This window comes from Aquila chrysaetos, chromosome 22 (genome assembly GCF_900496995.4).
Source record: "Aquila chrysaetos chrysaetos chromosome 22, bAquChr1.4, whole genome shotgun sequence".
NCBI classification, from domain to species: Eukaryota; Metazoa; Chordata; class Aves; order Accipitriformes; family Accipitridae; genus Aquila; species Aquila chrysaetos.
Window position 1 is genome coordinate 21,815,616 of NC_044025.1, and position 20,451 is coordinate 21,836,066.

General features: G+C 55.4%; 1 protein-coding gene and 1 long non-coding RNA gene across 2 annotated transcripts; both read left to right on the top strand.

Annotated features, from left to right (window-relative positions):
* Window positions 1-9,822: 9,822 nt before the first annotated feature.
* On the top strand, window positions 9,823-11,908 carry POU4F3 (POU class 4 homeobox 3). Its single transcript, XM_029998431.1, has 2 exons — window positions 9,823-10,615; window positions 10,898-11,908. Exons 1-2 carry the CDS (start codon window positions 10,496-10,498, stop codon window positions 11,795-11,797), a joined length of 1,020 nt encoding a protein of 339 aa, XP_029854291.1. The 5' UTR covers window positions 9,823-10,495; the 3' UTR covers window positions 11,798-11,908.
* A 3,684-nt stretch (window positions 11,909-15,592) lies between these two features.
* Window positions 15,593-19,981, top strand: LOC115334340. Its single transcript, XR_003921086.2, has 2 exons — window positions 15,593-15,928; window positions 16,078-19,981. It is a non-coding gene; the product is annotated as an uncharacterized LOC115334340 (long non-coding RNA).
* The last annotated feature ends 470 nt before the right edge of the window (window positions 19,982-20,451 follow it).

Here is a 20,451-nt window from a genome sequence, read left to right on the forward strand (position 1 = left end):
GCTGGGTAGAACCGTTGCCTCTGGGTCCCGGCACGTGGTCGAGCACTGGGTTAGGACCCGAGTGGGCCTTTTCTTCGGGAATGCTCCCCAGGGATTTCTCTAATGCTTTCAATACAGAAACCTTTTGCCACTTTGGAAACATTTCTTGCTTATAGGGCTTTCTAACTGGGATGTTTGCGTCTAAATGGAAAGCGGGTTAGGAACTTGAGATTTTCTTCTCCTGATCACAGCAAGGCATCCTGGCACGTCCAATCGGTGAAAAAATGTGCAAGAGGCAAAGAGATGTTAACACTGAAGACAGGTGAGCTGCTAAAACACCATGTAACGCATGCAGCCAGCAAGCACCTGCTGTGGCAAAGGCTACTTGGTGTGCGGGGGGCTGGCACTGCACAGCCCCGCGTCCTCTTCAGTAAAACATCGCCGAGAGCCACAGGAAACCACAGCCCGTCAGCACTGACACCGACGTGGGCTCGCGTGGGTGTGTTACTGATGGCACGCACGCTCTGGCCAGTGACCTTGTTTTCCCTGAGCTCGGGTGCGGCAGTCGTTGTGACTTCTTCAATTAAACCCCAAGAAATGTGACCATGGAAGGGATGAGTTTAACATCAGGTGACAGGATTCCTCCCCACCCTCTTTGATTGTTACATTTTAATTTCAAATTTTAATGAAGATTTCAGGGAGCATTAATGTAACGGGGATGTGAAGGCAGCACAAAGCTGAATAATTTGAGAGCTACAGGGCACAGCAGCACCCGGCAGCTTCCCTACGTCTGTGTTCCCTGCAGCTCTCAGCCTGTGGGACGTCGGTCACCTCCTCTCCTGGGAAAAGCCCCAAACCCTCGATGCGGGGTCCCATGGTGCCTCATCAGATTGGAACCAATTCAGAATGAATCCCAAGGCAGATGTGATGGAAAATTGTTTGTTAGAGCACCGGTAGCAGGGAAATTCTGGGTTTGGTTATCAAACTGGTAATCAGCTTGTTTGGGGATCCTGGGAGGGAAGGACTTTATCTGCTGCAACTGCAGCTATGATATAGCTCCAGGATTTAAGCAGCTTGACCTTCTTCTTGGACAAGTTTTAAGATGCAGAAGCTCTAATGGAATGTTGGACATGTAGAGAGAGATTTTGTACTCTGGGCAAGTCTTAAAATCCCTTCAATTTGAAAAATAATATTTGAAATTTTGGGGCAAAAAAAAGGGTTTGGGTTTTTTTTTCCACTTTGAAAGTGGAAAAATATATGTCTTTACCCTTACTGGTTTATGGATGATGACCAAAGTATAGTAAATATGAGCCAAACAGCTATGTTGGGAGCAATGTGTGAGGATGCCGAACTGCTTTCTTTGGCACTGTTTTCCTGAGTTTTCTTACTGTTGCATTTTGCTGGGCAGCAGAGGGTCATGACAATTGCTGCTCCACACAATCTGTGCTCCTTTGGTTGGATGTGGAGACAAACACCCCTTGCTGAATTAGATGGAGGATGTTTAAGAGTCTCTGCGTAAATGCATGCTGAACAGTCCTTGCTCTGCTCTTGTTCAAGCAATTAATTTCACAGCAAACAAAAAAAAATAGCTTCGGGCCACTGAATTTTGGCAAAGCAAGAGGATTTTAACTCCTTTTTTGGCTATGTAATCTTTGCCGCTTTGAAGGAAATATATTTTTAATTTTGTTTAACATTTCAAGCTCTTGTTTGAAAGCAACTTGTTCTCTAATTATGCTTTGATTTTTTTAAGTATTTTTTTTCTAAACAAAGCCATTAATTTTTAAGTGTGTTCTGTTAGGTAAATGTCTAAACAGCAATATTTCTGTAGGTTCAATTCATTACATTCACCCAGATAAAGGCCCAGCATGAAAAGTCAGTCCTTAACCCATCTATAGTTTCCATTTCTCCTGCTGTTGGGTGTCCCCGCTGCGGTGCTGTCCCTGGGACCCAGCAGTGAGCCCACAGACTCCAACCGGGGCACGAATGACCAGAAGTGCCAAGGGCAGGTTTTGTTCAGATACTCGGTCTCTGTTTCAGGCCTGAGCAGCTGAATCCCGGTTCTTCCTTTCTCCTTTGGTTGGATTTTTGTTTTGCTTCATCTCATTCCCTTAATTTTTCCTACAAAGGGCTGACTCCAAAGGCCTGGAAGCCGTCTGGGGAGCTCCTCATAGCTCCTTCACCAGAGTTTGGGCCAGTCTGCAGCGGATGTTGTGCTGGAGAGTGTCTCAGTTCAATCTTCTAACAATGGATGGCGTTAAAAAGTAGCAGGAATCCCAGATTCCTGGTGGAGAAATGTGCAAACTAAGGGCAAGACTTTGGGGGCAGTCAGGTAAAACATATCAATGTTGTTCTTTCTCCATCCTCCCCAAGATTGCCCTGACAAAGATACAGCTGTTTGACTTGTTGATTAGCAAAAACATTAGCAGACCTACTGTTTCAGGACATGAATAATTAATGTTTGTTCCTCATTAATTTCTTGTGGAACGGAGTCCTGTTAGACTACATTTAGATGCATTTCTAGAATTAGGAGCAAATATTACAAGAAAGAGATGCCTGACACATAAGTGCTCTGTTCCACCCCCACTCCCAGAAAATATTGTCATGTTGCTCCTGTTATCTCCATCAGGAACAGATCGGGTTTATTTTTAACAAGCACTGATGTGTCCTTTGTTACAATTTTAATTTCAGTGAATGATACAAGAAACAAGTTCTCTAATTCATGCACATTACAAATAAGTACGAGGAAGACCTCCCAGTTAGCATGAATTGTCTGGCATCTTGCATTCCTGGGACCTCAAATCAAAGCCTTGTTTACTGAAAAATTAAAAAATAAGATTGCATCAGCTTTCCACATGCTACTGCTGGAAGACAGGCTGTTTGTTCTGCCTCCATTAAACAAGCATTTCAATGCTGCAGTGTGGCTTTGGCACTTCTAGTTTTCTAAGATAGCCACAATGCTTTTCTAATACTACAGGCTTTCTAGTTTCAGTCTAGGATTACTACTCGCAAACACCCAGTCAGTCTTCTGGAGCTGCCCATGCCCACTGCCTGTGACCAGTAACGTACCCAAGACTTTGCTCTCCGAGAGCTCCTCTGCATGCAGCCGGCAAAACTTCATTTTGTTTTTTAATTACAGAAGATGAGAGCAAGGACTTATAATTTAATCTGAAGCAACGCTCAAACCCCAGGTACTTCCCCTCTCTTCTCCTGGGAAGGAAGCTCAGCAACAGCCCTCACTGCCCCGTCCTTCGGTGGGCTAGCCCATGGTAACCCATGCAGAGCGGACCCGCAGCCGTTCCCTGTCTGCAGAGAAAGCCCATCCTCGACGAGATGAAGAGCTGCGAGGGATGGAGTCCTGGGAGGGAAACTTCACTGCTACTTCCAGCACCATGAGCAATAGGACTTGCGGGTAGTTATTCTGCTTCCCATGACTCTTCCCATGCTCCCAGGTTGCCCTCCCTGGCCTGTTCAATGCAGACTTTCCAGGTCTCAGCCGCGCCAGCAGGCACGAGGTAGGAACAGCGAAAGACAAATCATGGAAGAGAAAGATATGGGACAAAAACACATGTCGCAAAATCTGCTTGTTGAGTCAGATTAGTTGCATGTGCTGCTGTTAATGGGTCGGCACCCAGTTCCACAACCAGTGTGGAAACTGCGTGGTCACCACCAGGGACTGGCGGGGAGGTCCAGTACATCTAGGGGACATCGGGCAGAGCCAGGGCCACCTGACCAGCCAGGAAAGCCCATGCTTGGAGCAGAGTGTACTGATCCACGTGGGTGATGGTGGTGGAGCCGCACGGCTCGGGAGCGCTTGCTACCAGAGCAGGTCAGTAATGTTGATGAGACAAGTACTTACTGGAAACTTTTGTTGCTCTTGTCTCAATGGAATCCTATATCTTTACTGTTCTCTCAAATCCTTGTAATGAGTAATCCAGCAGTCACAGAATGGTTAAGAGATGGCGTCTGCAGCCGTGTAACGATGTACATTGCGTTTTTCTGACTTTTAATTTATTGTCATTATTCTCTTCCAGGCTCTGGCAGTTTTGGGGGTAAGCAGTCTGTCAGCTCAAGCTGTGTGTCCTGCTGCAGGTTTATGTTACTTCACTGACGGGCCTTTTCCCTGGGTGGATGCCGAGAGTCAGCGGCAGCAAGCTCCAAACTTGCTCTGCCACATGGCAGACACCTCGGTGCGCCCTGCCCTGTGTGCACCACGCGCTCCGGCCCCGGGGAGAGCACAGGGACGCCCTGTCCCTCACCACCCCGGTCCTTACGGCCAGCACAGCTCCCCAGACCCACAGCTCCAGGTCCTCGTCCACTTCTCCGAAAGAGAAATGCTGGCACCAGCAGCAACCTTTATTTCCCTGGGTTGTGCCAGGTTGGTCAGACTGACTCCGGCTGCATGGGGTCTGCATGTCAAATGCTCGCTGCAAGTTTTTGGTTGTGTTTACTGTCAGTGTGCGGCTCAGCGATTAGAGCTGCGGGGCTTTACCAGGTGCTGCAGGACACGCTGCTGAATGCCGGCTGGCTCTGGCTTTGCTTCCACAACTCGTCTTCGTGCCTGTCGGAGACGCGCACCTTGGCCTCAGCCCTGCAGCAGCCGGTGGGAACCCCCCTCCTGCAGCTCCACGCCTCTTCCCAACTCCAAGCTGGTCCCTGCCTGCTGGGCTGTGGTGACCCTCAGCAAGCTGCTGAGCCCCTCAGTGCCTGGCCCGTTTGCATGGGGAGATGGCTCAGGAGCAGTGGGAAACGTGCTTTTGTCATAAACTGCCTGTGAGATCTCTCTGCTGCAGGACCTGGCTGAGAATCTCTGCCGAGTGGTACCTTTGCTACGATGCTGCTTGCAGCTTTTCTCTCTGAAATAGTTCCATCACACCCTCACCTGTATTAAAAACTTCCACGAATGCCAATGGTCCTTCCCTGGCCCTTCGCTTTAACCCTTCAAGTTCTCCTTCAAAACACCCTTACAGCACCTTTCACTCTCTCAAGCCTTCTCTTCTGGGTGAGGCCCCAGCTGACCTCTCACTGTACCCCCACCAGGGCGCAATTATAACTCCAGCGCAGTGCTGCCTCTCTGTTTAACCCCGTTACTTTCAGCCCTGCGGAGGAATGGACTACTCTAAAACCCGAGTGCTCTGGGTGACACTCTATAGCCTCGGAGACTTCCTCGCTGTCAGACCCCTTCCCTTTGAAAGCCTGACACGGTGTGGCCCTGCTACTGAGCCGGGCAGCTCCTGTAACTTAGCAACTTTCTTTTTGCTTTGTCAAGTTGGGCTCTTCAATCTCCTTAATGAATAAGAGAATCAAGCCAGGTAATTGATGCTTGGCCGTTTAGCTGATGAATAATTGACTGTCTGGGTAATCCTAGATATTTCCTCGATCAGATTGTGCAGCAGAACAGCTATATCATACTAGGTGCAGTGTGGCTTGCACTTTTAGGGTACTAGAAATGTGCTGTGCAAACCCAAGTTCTGCAGGAACCTTCCAAAGTCAGCGCTCGTCACTCTTCCTTCCCGTGCATCAGGCACACAAGCTCAAGAAGTGGGCCCGTGTGAACCTCACAAGGTTCAACAAGGCCAAGTTCAAGGTCCTGCCCCTGGGTCGGAGCAACCCCCAGTATCAATACAGGCTGGGGGATGAAGGGATAGAGAGCAGCCCTGCAGAGAAGGACTTGGAGGTGGATGAAAAGCTGGACATGAGCCGGCAACATGCACTCACAGCCCCAAAAGCCAACCGTATCCTGGGCTGCATCCAAAGCAGCGTGGCCAGCAGGTTGAGGGAGGGGATTCTGCTCCTCTGCTCTGCTCTGGTGAGACCCCACCTGCAGTACTGCGTCCAGCTCTGGAATCCTCAGCACAGTAAGGACATGGACCTGTTGGAATGGGTCCAGAAGGGGGACACAAAAATGATCAGAGGGATGGAACACCTCTGCTGTGAGGACAGGCTGAGACAGTTGGGGTTTTTCAGCCTGTAGAAGAGAAGGCTCTGGGGAGACCTTATTGCAGCCTGCCAGTACTTAAAGGGGGCTTACAAGAAAGACGGGGACAAACTTTTTAGCAGGGCCTATAGTGATAGGACAAGGGGTAATGGTTTTAAACTAAAAGAGGGCAGATTCAGACTAGATGTAAGGAAGAAATGTTTTACAATGAGTATGGTGAGGCACTGGACCAGGTTGCCCAGAGAGGTGGTAGATCCCCCCTCCCTTGAAACATTCAAGGTCGGGTTGGACAGGGCTCTGAGCAACCTGATCTAGTTGAAGATGTCCCTGCTCAGTGCAGGGGGGTTGGACTAGATGACCTTTAAAGGTCCCTTCCAACCCAAACCATTCTATGATTTTGTGATAACAGGCTGCATCTCAGCATCGCAGAACTTGCTTTATCACATGAATCTTGAGTCAGGTCTGAAAAACATGACTTCTTTTTCAGATACATAGTGAAGACAAATGCGAGGGCGTGACAGCGAAACCCTCCCAGGACTCAGGGTGGGCAGGGTAGGGGAGCAAAGGCTCCAAAGAAGAAGACAGAAACTGGGTACCCATGGCTGTGTTCCCCCAGTGAGGAGAAGGAAAGTGTCTTTGTGTTAGCGATGCATGCTTTAGCTTACTCATGGATCTCAAAAGGTATAGTAGTGGTATACTCCAGAAGAGCCAGATTTGCAGGGAATTATGTGGTTGTTTTAAATAGCAATTGAGGAAAATTTAATGGGGCAAGTTACGTTGGCTTTGTGACTGTAATAGCTAGTGCTGCTTAGTCCATGGTAGAGAGGATATTGGCATGAATTGTGTGTTAAATTACACGTTTATATTTCAAACTTCCATCAGTCCTGTGTAAGCATTTACTATATAATTTTTAAACTAAATTGAATTAATACAATGAAATCAAAAGCCTATCAACAACACTCTGACTGTGATGGGCTTTGAATTAAAATCTAAATAAGAACAGGGTATTTTGATGTATTAGGAAAATGGATAGCAATCTTTGAATTGTGACAAAGAATAAAATAGCACGTGCTTTTAATCTGACTTTTACCTTCAGATTTTCAATGAGTGACTAGTGATGTTTCATCAGGGTATGGGTTTGGTGGTGGGTTGTTTTTTTTTCTTCCAGAAATACCATTAATTATTTACCAGTAGGTGAATGATCTCTGAAATCTATTGCAGTGACACCTTTGAGCCTGCTGATAGTTTCTGATGGCAAACCATCTGGGCTCTTTTAACTTGTTATTGTTTATCCTTTGGACTTCTCTCCTCTGTTTGTAAGGTGTAACGTCAGTAGACAGGGCCAGGAACATCAATATTTTACAGCTTTAATTAAAGGGAGCTCAGCAGCTACATTACCCAGACTGGTTCCTTTCAAAGCAGCTGCCTTCAGGAGGGAAGGAAAAGCCTGTGCTTAAAACAGGCAGTCAGGAAAGGTGTGCCTGGGGTAGGCTGTGACAGAAGCCAGGTCTAAGCTGTGACATGAGCCCCGGACCGAGCTCTGTGTCCCACCGTGTGATCCTTGGCTGCATCCTCCGAACAGCGCGTGCAGTTTCACACGAGAAAGAGGAATGAGGCGTGCAAGGTCTCCAACATCTCCTCCTTGCTTGAAAGGGAAGGAAGCAACAGCAGAGAGATGGGGAAAAAATGCCAGCCCCGTGCAAATGCTCTCAGAGCCAGGGATGGGGAGATGTGCTCTGCCAAACGGGCACTACCTCAGGCTTCATACCCAGCTTTCTGTTTGCATCCTCTTGTTTATTTACATTAACCAGAGAGCCCTAAATAAAGGGAGGATTAAAACCAAAGCAAAACAAAGGCCTGAAATTTATCCCTCTATTAATTACTTCTAACGCAGCAGGACTGCCTATAAATATGGTGCCACTTTAGATAAAACTTTCATGCAGCTATTTAGGCCCTCTGAAATATAAATGATTTCCTTTAAATTTTTTATCATAAATCAGGGCATGGAGCTTTGCGACAATGCGCCGGTTCCCCCCGATGGGAGGAAGCTGCTTTCCCAGCTCCATCCTCCGCGCCCCTCGCAGCCCGACCCCCGCGCCCCCTCCCCGGCCGCGCACCTCGGGCGGGCAGCGCCGGTGCGGGGCACCCGCGGCCCCGCGCATCCCCCCTGCAGCCCCCGCGCAACCCCCTGCGCCCCCGCGCATCCCCCCTGCAGCCCCCGCGCATCCCCCCTGCACCCCCCGCGCAACCCCCTGCGCCCCTGCGCATCCCCCCCCGCGCAACCCCCCTGCACCTCCGCGCATCCACCCTGCGCCCCCCGCGCATCCCGCGCACCCACCCTGCGAGCCCCCGGCGCTGCCCGCAGCCCGCCCGCCCGCCCCCCCCCCCGAGTCCCCCCCCAGCCCAGCGCCGCCCGGGGCCGCCGGCAGCCGCCCCCCCCCCCCCCCCGCCGTTGGGGGCCGGGCTGGGCCGCGGTCACACCGCCCCCAAACGCCGGTATCTGCCAGGCCGGGCTCGCAGGCAGAGACCCCCCCCGCCCGCTGCACAGGCACCCTCCTCTGCGCCTCGTCCCATCAGCTTGATCTACCCGCCGGCATCTTTAGAGGAGAGACCAGCACCCCAAAACCACGTAGCAGACTGTGAACCGTTCGTTCTGGAGTGAAGTACGGAACTGCCACCGAGCCAGCACTTCCACCCGCTTTGCGGTACAGAGGCCAGATGTTGCAAACATCTTTGGTGTGTGCATGTCTCCCAAATTACAAGGCATTTTACCACCAAAGCTGTACCTCTTCTTCTCTCTGGCCACCACATCAAGGCCAATCCATGTGTCAGGAAACCAAGACGGCAGCTTCTTTGGCTCTTGCTCTGTATTTATTAAGGCTCCTAAAACTCTTGGGAACTTTAAATCCAGGAGTAGATTTTATTTTTGTTTAGGAACTTCGTATTTCACGCTTGCAAAATACTTGCGTCCCTGGACCACCAAAGTCTAGTAGTGCCTGAAGATATGTGAAGATTAGGAGAAAGCAAAAATAAAACAACAGCTCAATAGCAGAATTATGCTAATGTCAGGACTATTTTTCTCAGGGGGGTGGCGGCTGTCCTCTCATACTGAGTCAAGCATCAGATGTACTACATATGGGACGGTGGCACAGCTCACTGAACATCTCTCAGTTTACTTTACTCTCCTATACTTGATTTTATGGGATTTACGAAGGTTCGGAGCCAGGAGGGGGGGGGTGCCTGTGTTCACGGCAACATTTCAGCTGCTGAGGGAAGGGCAGGACCGGTGTTACTGTGAGCCACCACTGTGCCTGGGCTGCAGCCCTGGGCAGGGAGCTTAGAGCCTCTCTGGAACTTGAAGCTGCAGCAGAGACATTTAAGAAGGCCCATACTCTACCCAGACAGATAGATTTCTCACAATTTCCTACGAAAACAAATTCCTTGGTGGAAATATTTCCTTGCACTTTCTGAGTTGCAACGGCAGCCCTGCCTGCAGTCCCCCAGTAACCCCGCAGCACTGAGGGACGCTGCCAGCAGCTGAATTTTCCTCTCCCTGGCCCGTCCCCCCATGCAGGCATCGGAGACCCTGGGCCTGGCCCTGCCGCTCTGCTTTCAGCGGGAGATCTGCCTGAGTAAGAAGTGCAGGGTAGGTTCCCAAGTGACAATTCACATGGGCATCTGAGGGGACCGGGTGCCAGAGGAGGGGTGCTGGACAGTTCAAATCCAAGCTCGCCATCGCTGGGTGCTTGATTCGGCTTGCTGGAGCACTGCCTGCTTTCCCGGCTGGCTGTGGCCCAGCATTGCTGCTCGGAGGCCGTGCTGCCGGGTTTCCACTAGTCCTGCAGGAACCACAAACAACATTTTTTTCCCTTTGATGCACTGTGGCTCGCTTGGTTTATCCCTTCGGCGTGCGAATGTGCAGCATCGCTCCCCGGGCTCGGGGGCAGAGGAGCCTTTCTGCAGGGGGCTGCGGGGCAGGTTTTGGTGGCTAGTGCCAGCAGCGGCTGGGCGCAGCCACAGTGGGCGCACAGGCAGCAGGTCCCTGGGCATGGATGGTCCCTCCGGTCCAAACTTCAGCCCGTGGGCTTTACCCACGGAGAAATGTCCCCTCCTCCCGTCCCCATCCCCGCAGCCGAGGGAAGGGCAGGATTCGAGCGGGGAGGGGGCACAGCCGGGGCTGTCCCGGGGCCCGGCCCGGCCGGGGGCTGCCAGCGGCTCCCGGCCCCGCACTGGCGGCCGCCCGGCCCCGACGGCGCGTCCCGCCGCCCTGAGCGGGGTGCTGGAGGGCGGCGCGGGGGCCGGGGAGCCGGGGGGAGCCCGGGGGGGGCCGGGGCCTCCTGCTGCCCCTGTGCTGCCCGCCCTGCCCTCGGCTCCCCGCGGCGCATCACGCCTGCGCGGGGCCCGGTGCTGGCAGGCAGCGTGTAAGATGAGTGAAGAAGCGGGTGGGGGGGGGGGGGGGGGGTGACGAGCGGGCGCGCAGGGGAAGCTCTGCCATCGAAAATCGCTCACTTGGGCAGTGGCGAGGCAGAGCGACAACCCCGAGCCGATGTCAGGGGCTGCCTACCTGCGAGGTGCGCGAAGATGATGGCCATGAACGCCAAGCAGCCGTTCGCCATGCACGCCGCCCTCCAGGAGCCCAAGTTCTCCAGCCTGCACTCCAGCGCGGAGGCAATGCGCAGAGTTTGCCTCCCGGCCCCGCAGGTATGTAGATGAAGCATAATTGGCGCTTTAAGGCAGATTTTTCTGACAGGCACCGGCTTAATGTTTTTTTCATGTCGCCAGAACAATCGCGCGTCTCGGAACCTCTCTCCCCCCTCTCCCGCTCCCGTCTCTGATCCGCACGTCTGCGCGAGCGGGGCTGCCGCCTTCGTATTAATTTTTATGACCCGAGCTCCGAGGAGGAACCGCGGTGCCGGGGCAGGTTTTTCATCCGGAGATGACACTATTCCCCACTGACTCCGCCATGCGCCTTCTCGCCCGCAGCTGCAGGGCAATATATTCGGGAGCTTTGATGAGAGCCTGCTGGCCCGCGCGGAGGCTCTGGCGGCCGTCGACATCGTCCCCCACGCCAAGGGCCACCACCACCACCACCACCACCAGCCCCCCCCCTTCAAGCCGGACGCCACCTACCACGCCATGAGCGGCGTCCCCTGCGCCGCCGCCCTCCCGCACCCCGCCGCCCTCGCCGCCCACCCGCTCCCGCTCCCGCACCCGGCGCTGGACGGCGGCGACCTGCTGGAGCACCTCTCGCCCTCGCTGGCCGTCGGCGGGCTGGCCGAGCCCCCCGCCCTGCCCGCGCCGCCGCCGCCCGCCGCGGGTCCCCTGGCCGTGGGCGCGGGCCCCCCGGCCGCGGGCGTGGGGCCCCCGGGGGGCCCGGCGCCGCCGCCCCCCGCCGCCCCCGAGGCGGAGTCGGACCCGCGGGAGCTGGAGGCCTTCGCCGAGCGCTTCAAGCAGCGGCGCGTCCGGCTGGGGGTGACCCAGGCCGACGTGGGGGCGGCGCTGGCGGCCCTCAAGCTGCCGGGCGTGGGGTCGCTGAGCCAGAGCACCATCTGCCGCTTCGAGTCGCTGACGCTGTCGCACAACAACATGACGGCGCTGCGGCCGGTGCTGCAGGCCTGGCTGGAGGGCGCCGAGGCCGCCCACCGCGACCGGGCCGCCGGCCCCGAGCTGCTGGCCGGCGCCGAGCGCAAGCGCAAGCGGACCTCCATCGCCGCCCCCGAGAAGCGCTCGCTGGAGGCCTACTTCGCGCTGCAGCCGCGGCCCTCCTCCGAGAAGATCGCCGCCATCGCCGAGAAGCTGGACCTCAAGAAGAACGTGGTGCGCGTCTGGTTCTGCAACCAGCGACAGAAGCAGAAGCGCATGAAGTACTCGGCGGTGCACTGACGGCGCCCGGCCCCGCCGCGAAAGGGACGCGACGGGACGGCCACGACCAGCCCCCCCCCCCCCCCGCCCCGGCCCCGGCCCCGGCCCCGTCGAGGCGTCCCGGCCCCGCCGCCCGCCCCGGGACCGCAGCCGAGCGCGGCGGCGGGGGCGCGGGGCCGGAGAGCGGCGCGGCGGGGGCGTCCGCCGTGTCCCGGGCTCCGTTCCCCGACGGGCGGAGCCGCCGCTCCCCGAGCCCCCCGCCGCGCCGAGCTCCGGGCCAGCGCCGCTCCCCAACCCGCTCTGGAATAAAACTTTATTTTTCAACCCGAAGCGACGTGTCTTTCCTCGCCGACCCGCGCCGCCGACGCCGAAGGAAATGTCGGCGACCGCGGAACAAACGAACGCCCTTCGGCGGGGCGGCCCCCCCGCGAGACGACGCGAGGGTTCGCCCCGCCGGACCCCCCCCCCCCCGGCCCCGTTCCGCGCCCGCGGACCGCCGCCGCGGAGGGTGACCCGGCAGCCGCGGGCCCCGCTGCGCGTCCCCCCCCCCGTCGGGTGGAAACAACAAATCCCCCCAAAGAAAACCTGCGGCGGGCTCATTTCTAATGCTGTTTAGAGGAGGGGGGAGGCTTTTATTTACGATTCCCAGAAGCACCTTAACGATTAAAAATGAATGATCGAAGCGCGAGCCGCCGCTGAACGTTTCACTTCGGCGTTTCAATGAGTGACAGACATCAAACCGGAGAACCGGGTCTCGCCCTCCTCCCCCGCGAGGGAACGACCTCGCCGGTTCAGCCTTTTAATTGCAGGTCGCCGGGAAGCCGCAGCCCTCCCTCGCTGCCTGTTTTTCCGATCAGCCCTCCGGATTCTTCCCCAATCAAACGTCCGTTAATAATAAATGCCCTTGTGCCATTCCATTATATTGTGGGTTCTGAAAATTTAAAATAAGGGTGATGCAATATTAATCGCCTCCCGTCGTACATAAAAGGGGCAGAAGGCAGCTCAGGCGGCATCCTTCCCGCGCCGTCCGGTCGGAGTTGGGCGGGCGCTCTCCGCCGCACGGCTCCCGGTGCCGCCGGGCGCGGGGGGCTTCGGGCGGCCGGTTTCGCACAAACAACCCAGGTAAGGGGCGTTTTTCTCTCCTCCCGCACCCCCCCCCCGCCCCACGGCGGCCCCCGCCGACTGCCCCGGGGGTCGCGGTCCCGGACGGCCGCTCCGCGCTCCTCCGCCCGGACCCGGCGGCCGTCGGGGCTCCAGGCGGGCAGGAGTGTCCGGCCCGGCCCGGCCCGACGGGGCGGGGGCGGGAGCGGGGCTGGGGTCCGGCGGTGCCCGGCGCGGTGCCGCTCTCTCGGCCGCCCGGCAGCGCGGACCACCGGGACCCGATCCCCCCCCCGCCCCGGGCGAGAGGCAGCACCCCCGTACGGGAAGGAGAGATCCCGCCCGGGCACCGCAGGCTGACGCCGTTGCCCAAGCCTTTTTTTTTGTCTGCCGGCACGGAACAGAAATGACTTAAAGGTCCGAAAGCGGTCCTCGGACGGGATTGCTATCCTCCCCAGCTTGCGCTAAAACTAGCTGCAGCCTCGCCTAACCGAGCCTGAGCCTCACTTATTCCGTTTACGAGGAGAACCTCGCAGCTGTGATGGCCATATCTTCTTGCCTGTTCACTTTTGAAAGGGACATTGGACCGTGCTTGTTCTTAGGACGGCAAAGGTGTCACTGCAGTTTTACTTTTTGTGGCTGTTCTGGTTTTGCCTAGATCTGCTACGTTTTTGTGACAATTCTGCATTTGTCCCTTTTGCATCGGTCCAGAGAATAGCTTAACGATGTAAAACAAGTCCTAAACGAACTTTCCCAAACCTGCAGTTACTGTCCCAGAAATGAGCTCCTGCGTGCTCCTTCCCCCCCTCAGATATGCTGACCAGGGAGATCTGAAGTGCCTGGTCCTTCTTGCTTGCCCTCCTTTATTCCTGGTTCCTCACTGCACAAAGGCAGCGCTGCAGAGGCGCTCTTTGCCCAGATTTCACTCTTTGCAAATTCCGGGTTTATTTTCGCTCTGCACGTGCAGGTTTGTGCCTTGCTCTGCCCGGATATCACATACCGGACCTGATCACTTCATTTGCAGTTTCACTTGAGAGGTCAGGTACATGCTGTTTTAATCATTGTTGGTGCCTTAGTCTTTCCCTGGGTTTGGCTCCCAAAGCTCTGGTGCCAGGTAAATACACTGTGATACAGGAAACTCATCTGATCTTCCCGGAGCTGGGGATTAAGTTCCTTCGACTTCAGGGGGAATAGTTTGGAACCGGTATTTATTGCTGAGGAGGCACAAAGAAGCAGCCTACATTTTCTTCTTGGTCTAACTTAAGTAGTGCCCTGAAGCCAGAAGGCAATGCCAAGGGGTGGGGGAAGGAAGGCAGAAGGAGTCAGTGCTGATCAGGATCCCTGCCTGGCAGAGGAGTCAGGCCCGGGTGTGCATTGCTTTTCTCCACTCTCACCTTTTTCTCCCTGCTGCCACGAGCATGATCATCTCTGGCTTCTCAGCCGCCCCACCTCCCCGCAAAGGCAAGGCACGGGCGGTTTTGGCTGCCATTGGGAACTGCAAAGAGAGTTTTACTGGTGGCTGCTGCTCTTAAATGGTAAGGTTTGCATTTCCGATCCTGGGACTCGGTGCCCTGGGATACAGATGATGCATTACACACACGAGGCACCGCTCACTTTTCGGTACCCCTTGTGCTGTTAAAAGGCTTCATGGGAAGCTGCGCCCTGCCAAGCTGCCAAACAAATCCGGTGAGGAGCATCACCAGGAGAAGCCTGGCAGAGGACTGCAGCCCTTCACGGGCAGCCTGCCTGGCCTCCATCCTGCCTGGCCTCCATCCATCTCTGCGCACCGGGGCCTCCACCCCTGCCTCGGGGCCAGGGGCTGCCTGCTGTGCCCGGCACCCTGGACAGACGCCAGTGCTGGCCCTGGGTCTGCCGGCTGCGGTGAGGCTGGGCAAGGGGCTGTGCCGGGGTCACCCTCACCCTCTCAGGGTACCAGTTTTGTACCAGCTGCCACCAAAATGCAAATCCCCGCTCCCTCGTGCCCTGCTGCTCTCTCCAGGTGCGTGAGGATCAGGACTCTCAGCTCTCTTGGAGCTCTGGGGCTCCTTGTCCCGGTCAGCAGGTCTCTGGGACCTACCCTGGGACACTTAATTCCTCAACAGCCCCCCCCCAATCCACCTCCCACAGGTAAGATAGAAAAAGCAGGCCAAACTTGCTGAGAAACTAATTCCCTTTTTGTGACAGCCCAGCTAAAGCGGAAAGTGAAACCTGCTGAACTGGGAGATGGGCAGGGAAATGCCCAGTAAAGCCCTTGTGTATGAGACAAAGGTTCAGCAGGCAAACCCCTGTCTATGGTTTCTGAACCACCAAGAATTGATTTATTATTTTTTTCCCCATTCCATGTTTGTTCCTTAATATCCTGCTCTCTGTCTCCCGGGGACTGCGCACAAGAGATGAAAGCACAAAAAACCAAACAAGCCATTGGCGGTGCTCACTCAATTGATTTTTACACAAAATTTGCCTTCATGCACGAAGGATGGAAAAATGATCCCATTAATAATGAATAACAAAAACAAATGCAGGGAGGAAATCAATAGAAGCACATCTGATATCAAGGGAGATGCGGGGTGGGGGGGGCCCGGACGTATAAAAGCACACGCGGGAGGGGAGGGGGGAGAGGGGGGCGAGGAACGCAAGGGCCTTGGGACGGGGCACGCAGGGACAGCCGGCACTGGTGGGTCTGGGGCTGTGGGGCGGGGGGGGTTGGGGTGCGCGGGAGTGAGGCAGCAGCCTGCTGCCACGGTGCAGACGTGAACGGTTGATAGCCTGGCAGGAGCGTGTGTGCGTGTGCGTGCGTGTGCATGCATGTGTGTGTGTGTGTGCATGCGTGTGTGCGTGCGCATGTCTGCCTGTCCGGGCAGGGTTTGGCCGCCAGTGTCCCGTGGGAGTTGCAGGGCCCCGCTGAGGGTCCCAACTCCTGGCTGCTCCTGCAAACTGGGGTGCAGAGCAGCTCACGCACTCGGAGCGGCACCAGGAGCTGGTCAAAGGAGGCAGCCGCTGGCAAGTGGAGCACAAGCTGGAGCTGGGGCCATGTTTATTTCCCAGAGAAAACTGGTGATTTTCAGCTGCAAAAATCCTAACTTCCAGTCTCTTTTTCCTCCGCATTTTCCCCCCTCCAAGGTTTCACTCCTCCCGAGCTTGCAAGGAGGAGGTTTGCCCTCCCTGGGAGATACGTCCAGTTTGGGATGAAAAACGTTTCCTAGGAAAGCAGTTTCTGCTGGAGCTGATCTGTGCCGAGAGCCCAGCCTTTGCTCCAGGCCCCTGCGCTTGGGGCTGTGGTCCACATGGCTGGAGTGAGGATTAGCACCTGCACCCCAGAGATGTGGGACGCCAGGGTGAGGTACTGCCACGGCACTGGGGCCAGAGGACTGGGAGTCCCAGCACCCCGGGCAGCCCAGCCCAGCCTAGCCCAGGTAAGCCTGGCTCAGCAAGGGAGCAGCGGTCAGAGCAGCCCCAGGACAGTCACCTGCCTTCGAGCAGGGCTTCCAGGGCGAGCAGGGGACCCCGAGAAGGGAGCTCTGGCTGGGCAGCCTGGCAGGACCCCAGCAGCCCGTACCACTGCTGGCCCATCGCCACCCAAACGAGCCCGGCCCTCAGCCCAGCGCAGAGACGGGACTGTGCCTTCCGTCACCCGCCGGTTCAACTGGACCAGCCCGGGGATGCTAAGAGCATGTGGCCATAGGCTTCAGGTGGGCATTCACAGCAACAGGAGCTCTGTGGAGACTCACTGATTCAAGAGAAAATGCCGCTTTACACCAACACAAAGCAGAGGGAATTCATTCCAGTCGTACAGCTTTGCTAGTTATTTTCAGAACAGACTGTTTTAAAGCAATTAGCAAATTTATCTTTAATGACACTAGTTGTGCTTTGCAGTTTGCCTGGAAATGTTAGATACAAATTTAGTCCATCATCAAGACATGGTGTAGACTTTGTCACTTTAAGCAAATTTAGACCTATATAGGGAGACACGCGTCACAACATTTTCAGTAGAATTTTATATGGAGGAGCAAAACAATACACAGAGGAAAATGAAATGCTTTGACTGTTTTTAAATCCAAAGAGAATTAAAAATGTACAATAATGCTACATAAATCTGTATCAGCTATTGTAAAATAGTACTGACATGTGGTAAACGTCTTCAACCTGCCTGGTGAAAATGAAGCTCCTAAATGCACAGTGTAAAGTAGAGGTGGTCTCAAAACTGCTGAACCCCCACATCCACCTCTCAGGCAGCGGAGTTTGTGGGTGCTCAGGGTTGGCTCGGTGCCTGACACTTGTCTTCACTGTACGTGGCTCGAGAAGGCCAGTGCTGGGGTCAGAGCATGCTGTCAAAACGGAACAGGCTGCGTGGAAAATCACCTTTTGGCTCATCTGCAGATTTGCTGCCTTTTCTGTCAGGGGCTTGCTGAGCATTCATGAAATGTTTCTGGGACATAAATATAATAGTAATAAGTTCAGGAATAAGTAACAGTTATCTAGTTAGTGCCCTGTTGTGTCACACCAAGATGAGCGAGGGTCTCCACAAGCCTTACGTGTAGAGGGAAATACCAAGTTGCTGGATGCCGAGGGCTGAAGGGTCTGGACCTGCGCTGGGCAGCGATGGGGCTGCACCTGGGACACCTGGGCTCTGACCCCCCCATTGGGGTTACTTCTTTCCTCGGTGCCTTTAGTCCATGCCTGCGAGGCTTAAAGCGTTACGTGTTTTCATTCCCTCCTGGTGCACAAGGGGAACCAGGAACCGACTGCCTGCACCAGCCGTGTCACCCAGCCCTTGCCGGTGGCTGCCTGGGGAGCTCATGGGGGGCAAGGGGGGGCAGCCCTGCCAGCGCCCGGGCACATCCAGCGCTGCGCTGCTGCCGGGACCAGACACCCCCCGCACCGCCTCCTACCCTGCCTGGTTCGCAGTGGCAGAGCCTGATCCTGACATGGGTTGTTATTTATAAAAGTTTGAAGAGCGCAATATCTCTCCATTTACTCACTGTCAGAACAGAAAAGCTGGGAAGGAAACCAAGCCATCATCCACCAAACGAGCAAAGCGTTTGGCTAGTGCAAGGGAACTAAATAATTCAGGTCCTGTTTAAAAGTGTGGTGTTTTGTAATTTCAGTGGAACCATCTTGGTTTGACTCCCTACGTTCTCACACTTGAAGGAGATGCTCCCACCAGGCAGATGAGCCGAGCTTCTCTTTCCAGGAGAGAAAGAAGCAGGGAGCAGGTGGGGAGGTTAATCACACTGTCAGCATTTGCTTGCTTTTTAAACTTGCATGAGTTTGGAGATCAAAATGGAGAGGAGATGTAGGGCAGATGGATTTGCAGGGAAACCTTTGATTTTTCTCCTCCTGAGGCTGGTGTGTCTAAGGCATGCCTTCTGCAAGTTTACCGGGGCCCTTATTTACACAGGGTGAGCCCTGCCGCTGGATGCCGAAAGCACTGGGGAGGTTGCCGGAGGGAGGACTGCGGTACGGAGGACAAATCCTCCCCCCGGGTGCCCCTCTGGCAGGGGCCGAGAGGCAGCACCCTGGGCTGCCTGGGGCAGAAGCACGCTCCAGGGCTGCTGCTGCTTGGCTCCATTAAGAGCCGCCCCAGGGCCCCAGCAGCCCCACACCGGGTGGATGCAACTGGGGGTACGACGGCAGGGGCCACCTCGGAGGGACCGCCGTCACCATCACCCTCTGAGCTGCCTTTGCCTGTGGAAGCGAGAGTTAGCATCCTCCTAAACAGACCTCTGCCGAACTGTGTGCACAAAAAACAAGGTGCTGCCCAGGCAAACAGACCCGTTGCCCAGTCCCGCTGTGCTGATCCCTCCCAGACAGCGTGGGAAGCTGTGTGATGCTCTGCACCCGCAGGAGGGCTCGGGGGGAGCTGGGTCTGGTGCTGCTGGAGGTGATGCTCCTTGGTCTCCCCTGGCACAGACCCCTTGGCCTCGCAGCAAGGGGTCCCACCACCTTCACGTTTGCATCTTGAAGTCGCATCCGAACAGCAGCTGGAGCCGTCCTTCAGGATGGGGAAAGGCGGGAGACGGCCAGCATGGGAAGCGCAACACCCACTCCCCAGGGCTCCCCTGCAGCACACGGCCAGAGAGGCAGATGGATGCTGTGGAGGCTCTGGTGTATTTGGGCTTGCCTTGTGTTACCAGTTCTGGGAAGAAGAGACGAGGAAGGATCGCAGCTGATCATGCTCTTCAGACGTGCAGCGAGCGGGGCCACGTGCGGGAGCTGCAGTATTTATGGCACGCAGAGAACATCCCTTTCATCTCCTGTGTTTGAAATCCTCCTCCAGAGCTACCTGTGGGACAGTGCTGCACAGAGCACACCCAAATACACTGTATAATTCACACAACAAAAAACACATAAAAGGATGTTAGGCCTAGAAGACAAACCCACTAAAAAATCAGGAAATTATTTGGGGAGAAGTATTAAATTTTCAAGACCTCTGCAGGATGCATAGCTATGGAAGCTTCAGCTGAGGACGCCATGGTCACCTGTTGGTTGCCAGACCCTAAAGTATTTTTGCAAGTCACCTGGCAGGTCTCTCCTTTGCGTGCAGTGTACCTACAGCTCACCACAAGCCAGCCACGACGAGACGGGCTCTGCTGGAGCAGCCCGGAGCTTGCACCAACGCACCCTCGGGCCAGAGCCCGAGCCCTGCGTCTGCTGCGGTCAGCGCTGGCTCCTGCGGGACACGGAGCGCCTGCCAGGAGGACCCTGCACGCCACAGCCCAGCACAAAGGCAGCCAGCTCGTTTCTCACACAAGCCCCGTGCTGGTGGGGTGCCGGCCGTGCTGCCCCGAGCCCAGGGGCTGAGCTGGCCCCTGAGCTCGCCAGCCCACTGTCCTGCACCGCTCCGACGGAGCCTGGTGCTTACGTGTTCCTTCAGCAGCTCTGTGAGCAAGAACAAAACATGTCAAGGATCTGAGTCAGAGAAGATACTTAAAGTTTGATATCGCAGTTGTTTCAGAATACATCTGGTTTTCCCCAAATGCCAAAACAGATTAGTCTACAACCGTTACCACATTATGGCCTGAGTGCAGTTTTCTGCCTATAAAAAAGAAGCAAAACGCAGAGATCCTCCTTTAAGTAATGTAGTGAGAACATATAAAAGCATCTGAAAAAGCATCTGAACTTCTGTTTATTGCTTGGTTGGTTTTATGCTCTGTGACTCCCCAGCCTGCTGATGGCCGTGGCTTTGGGGACTCACAAAGGGACAAGCAGCACGCAGGCACTTTTTTTGCAGCATGTGTCCAGTCTGCTCCAGCCGTGGCTGAAACATGCCTCGCTGCCTGCAGGGAGGATCTCCTTCTGTCACCAGCACGGCAACTGCTTCTGGCCTGCTCCCGTCTCTCCGCACTTCATCGCGCCATGTACTGCCCATTCCTCCTCGGCTGTCCTCTCCTCCCAAAGCCTTGTGTTCCCATGGAGCAGAGGAATGAGCGTGTGGGTCTCCTTGGGGTAGCAACAGGATGGGAGGTTTAGGGACGGTGAATTTGGGTAGGCAACAAGGATAGGCTCTCTTGGATCCCTTTGCTGGAAGAGGAACCTCAGAGGCAGTTGCAAATGGGATGGAGCTGGAGGGGTAGCTG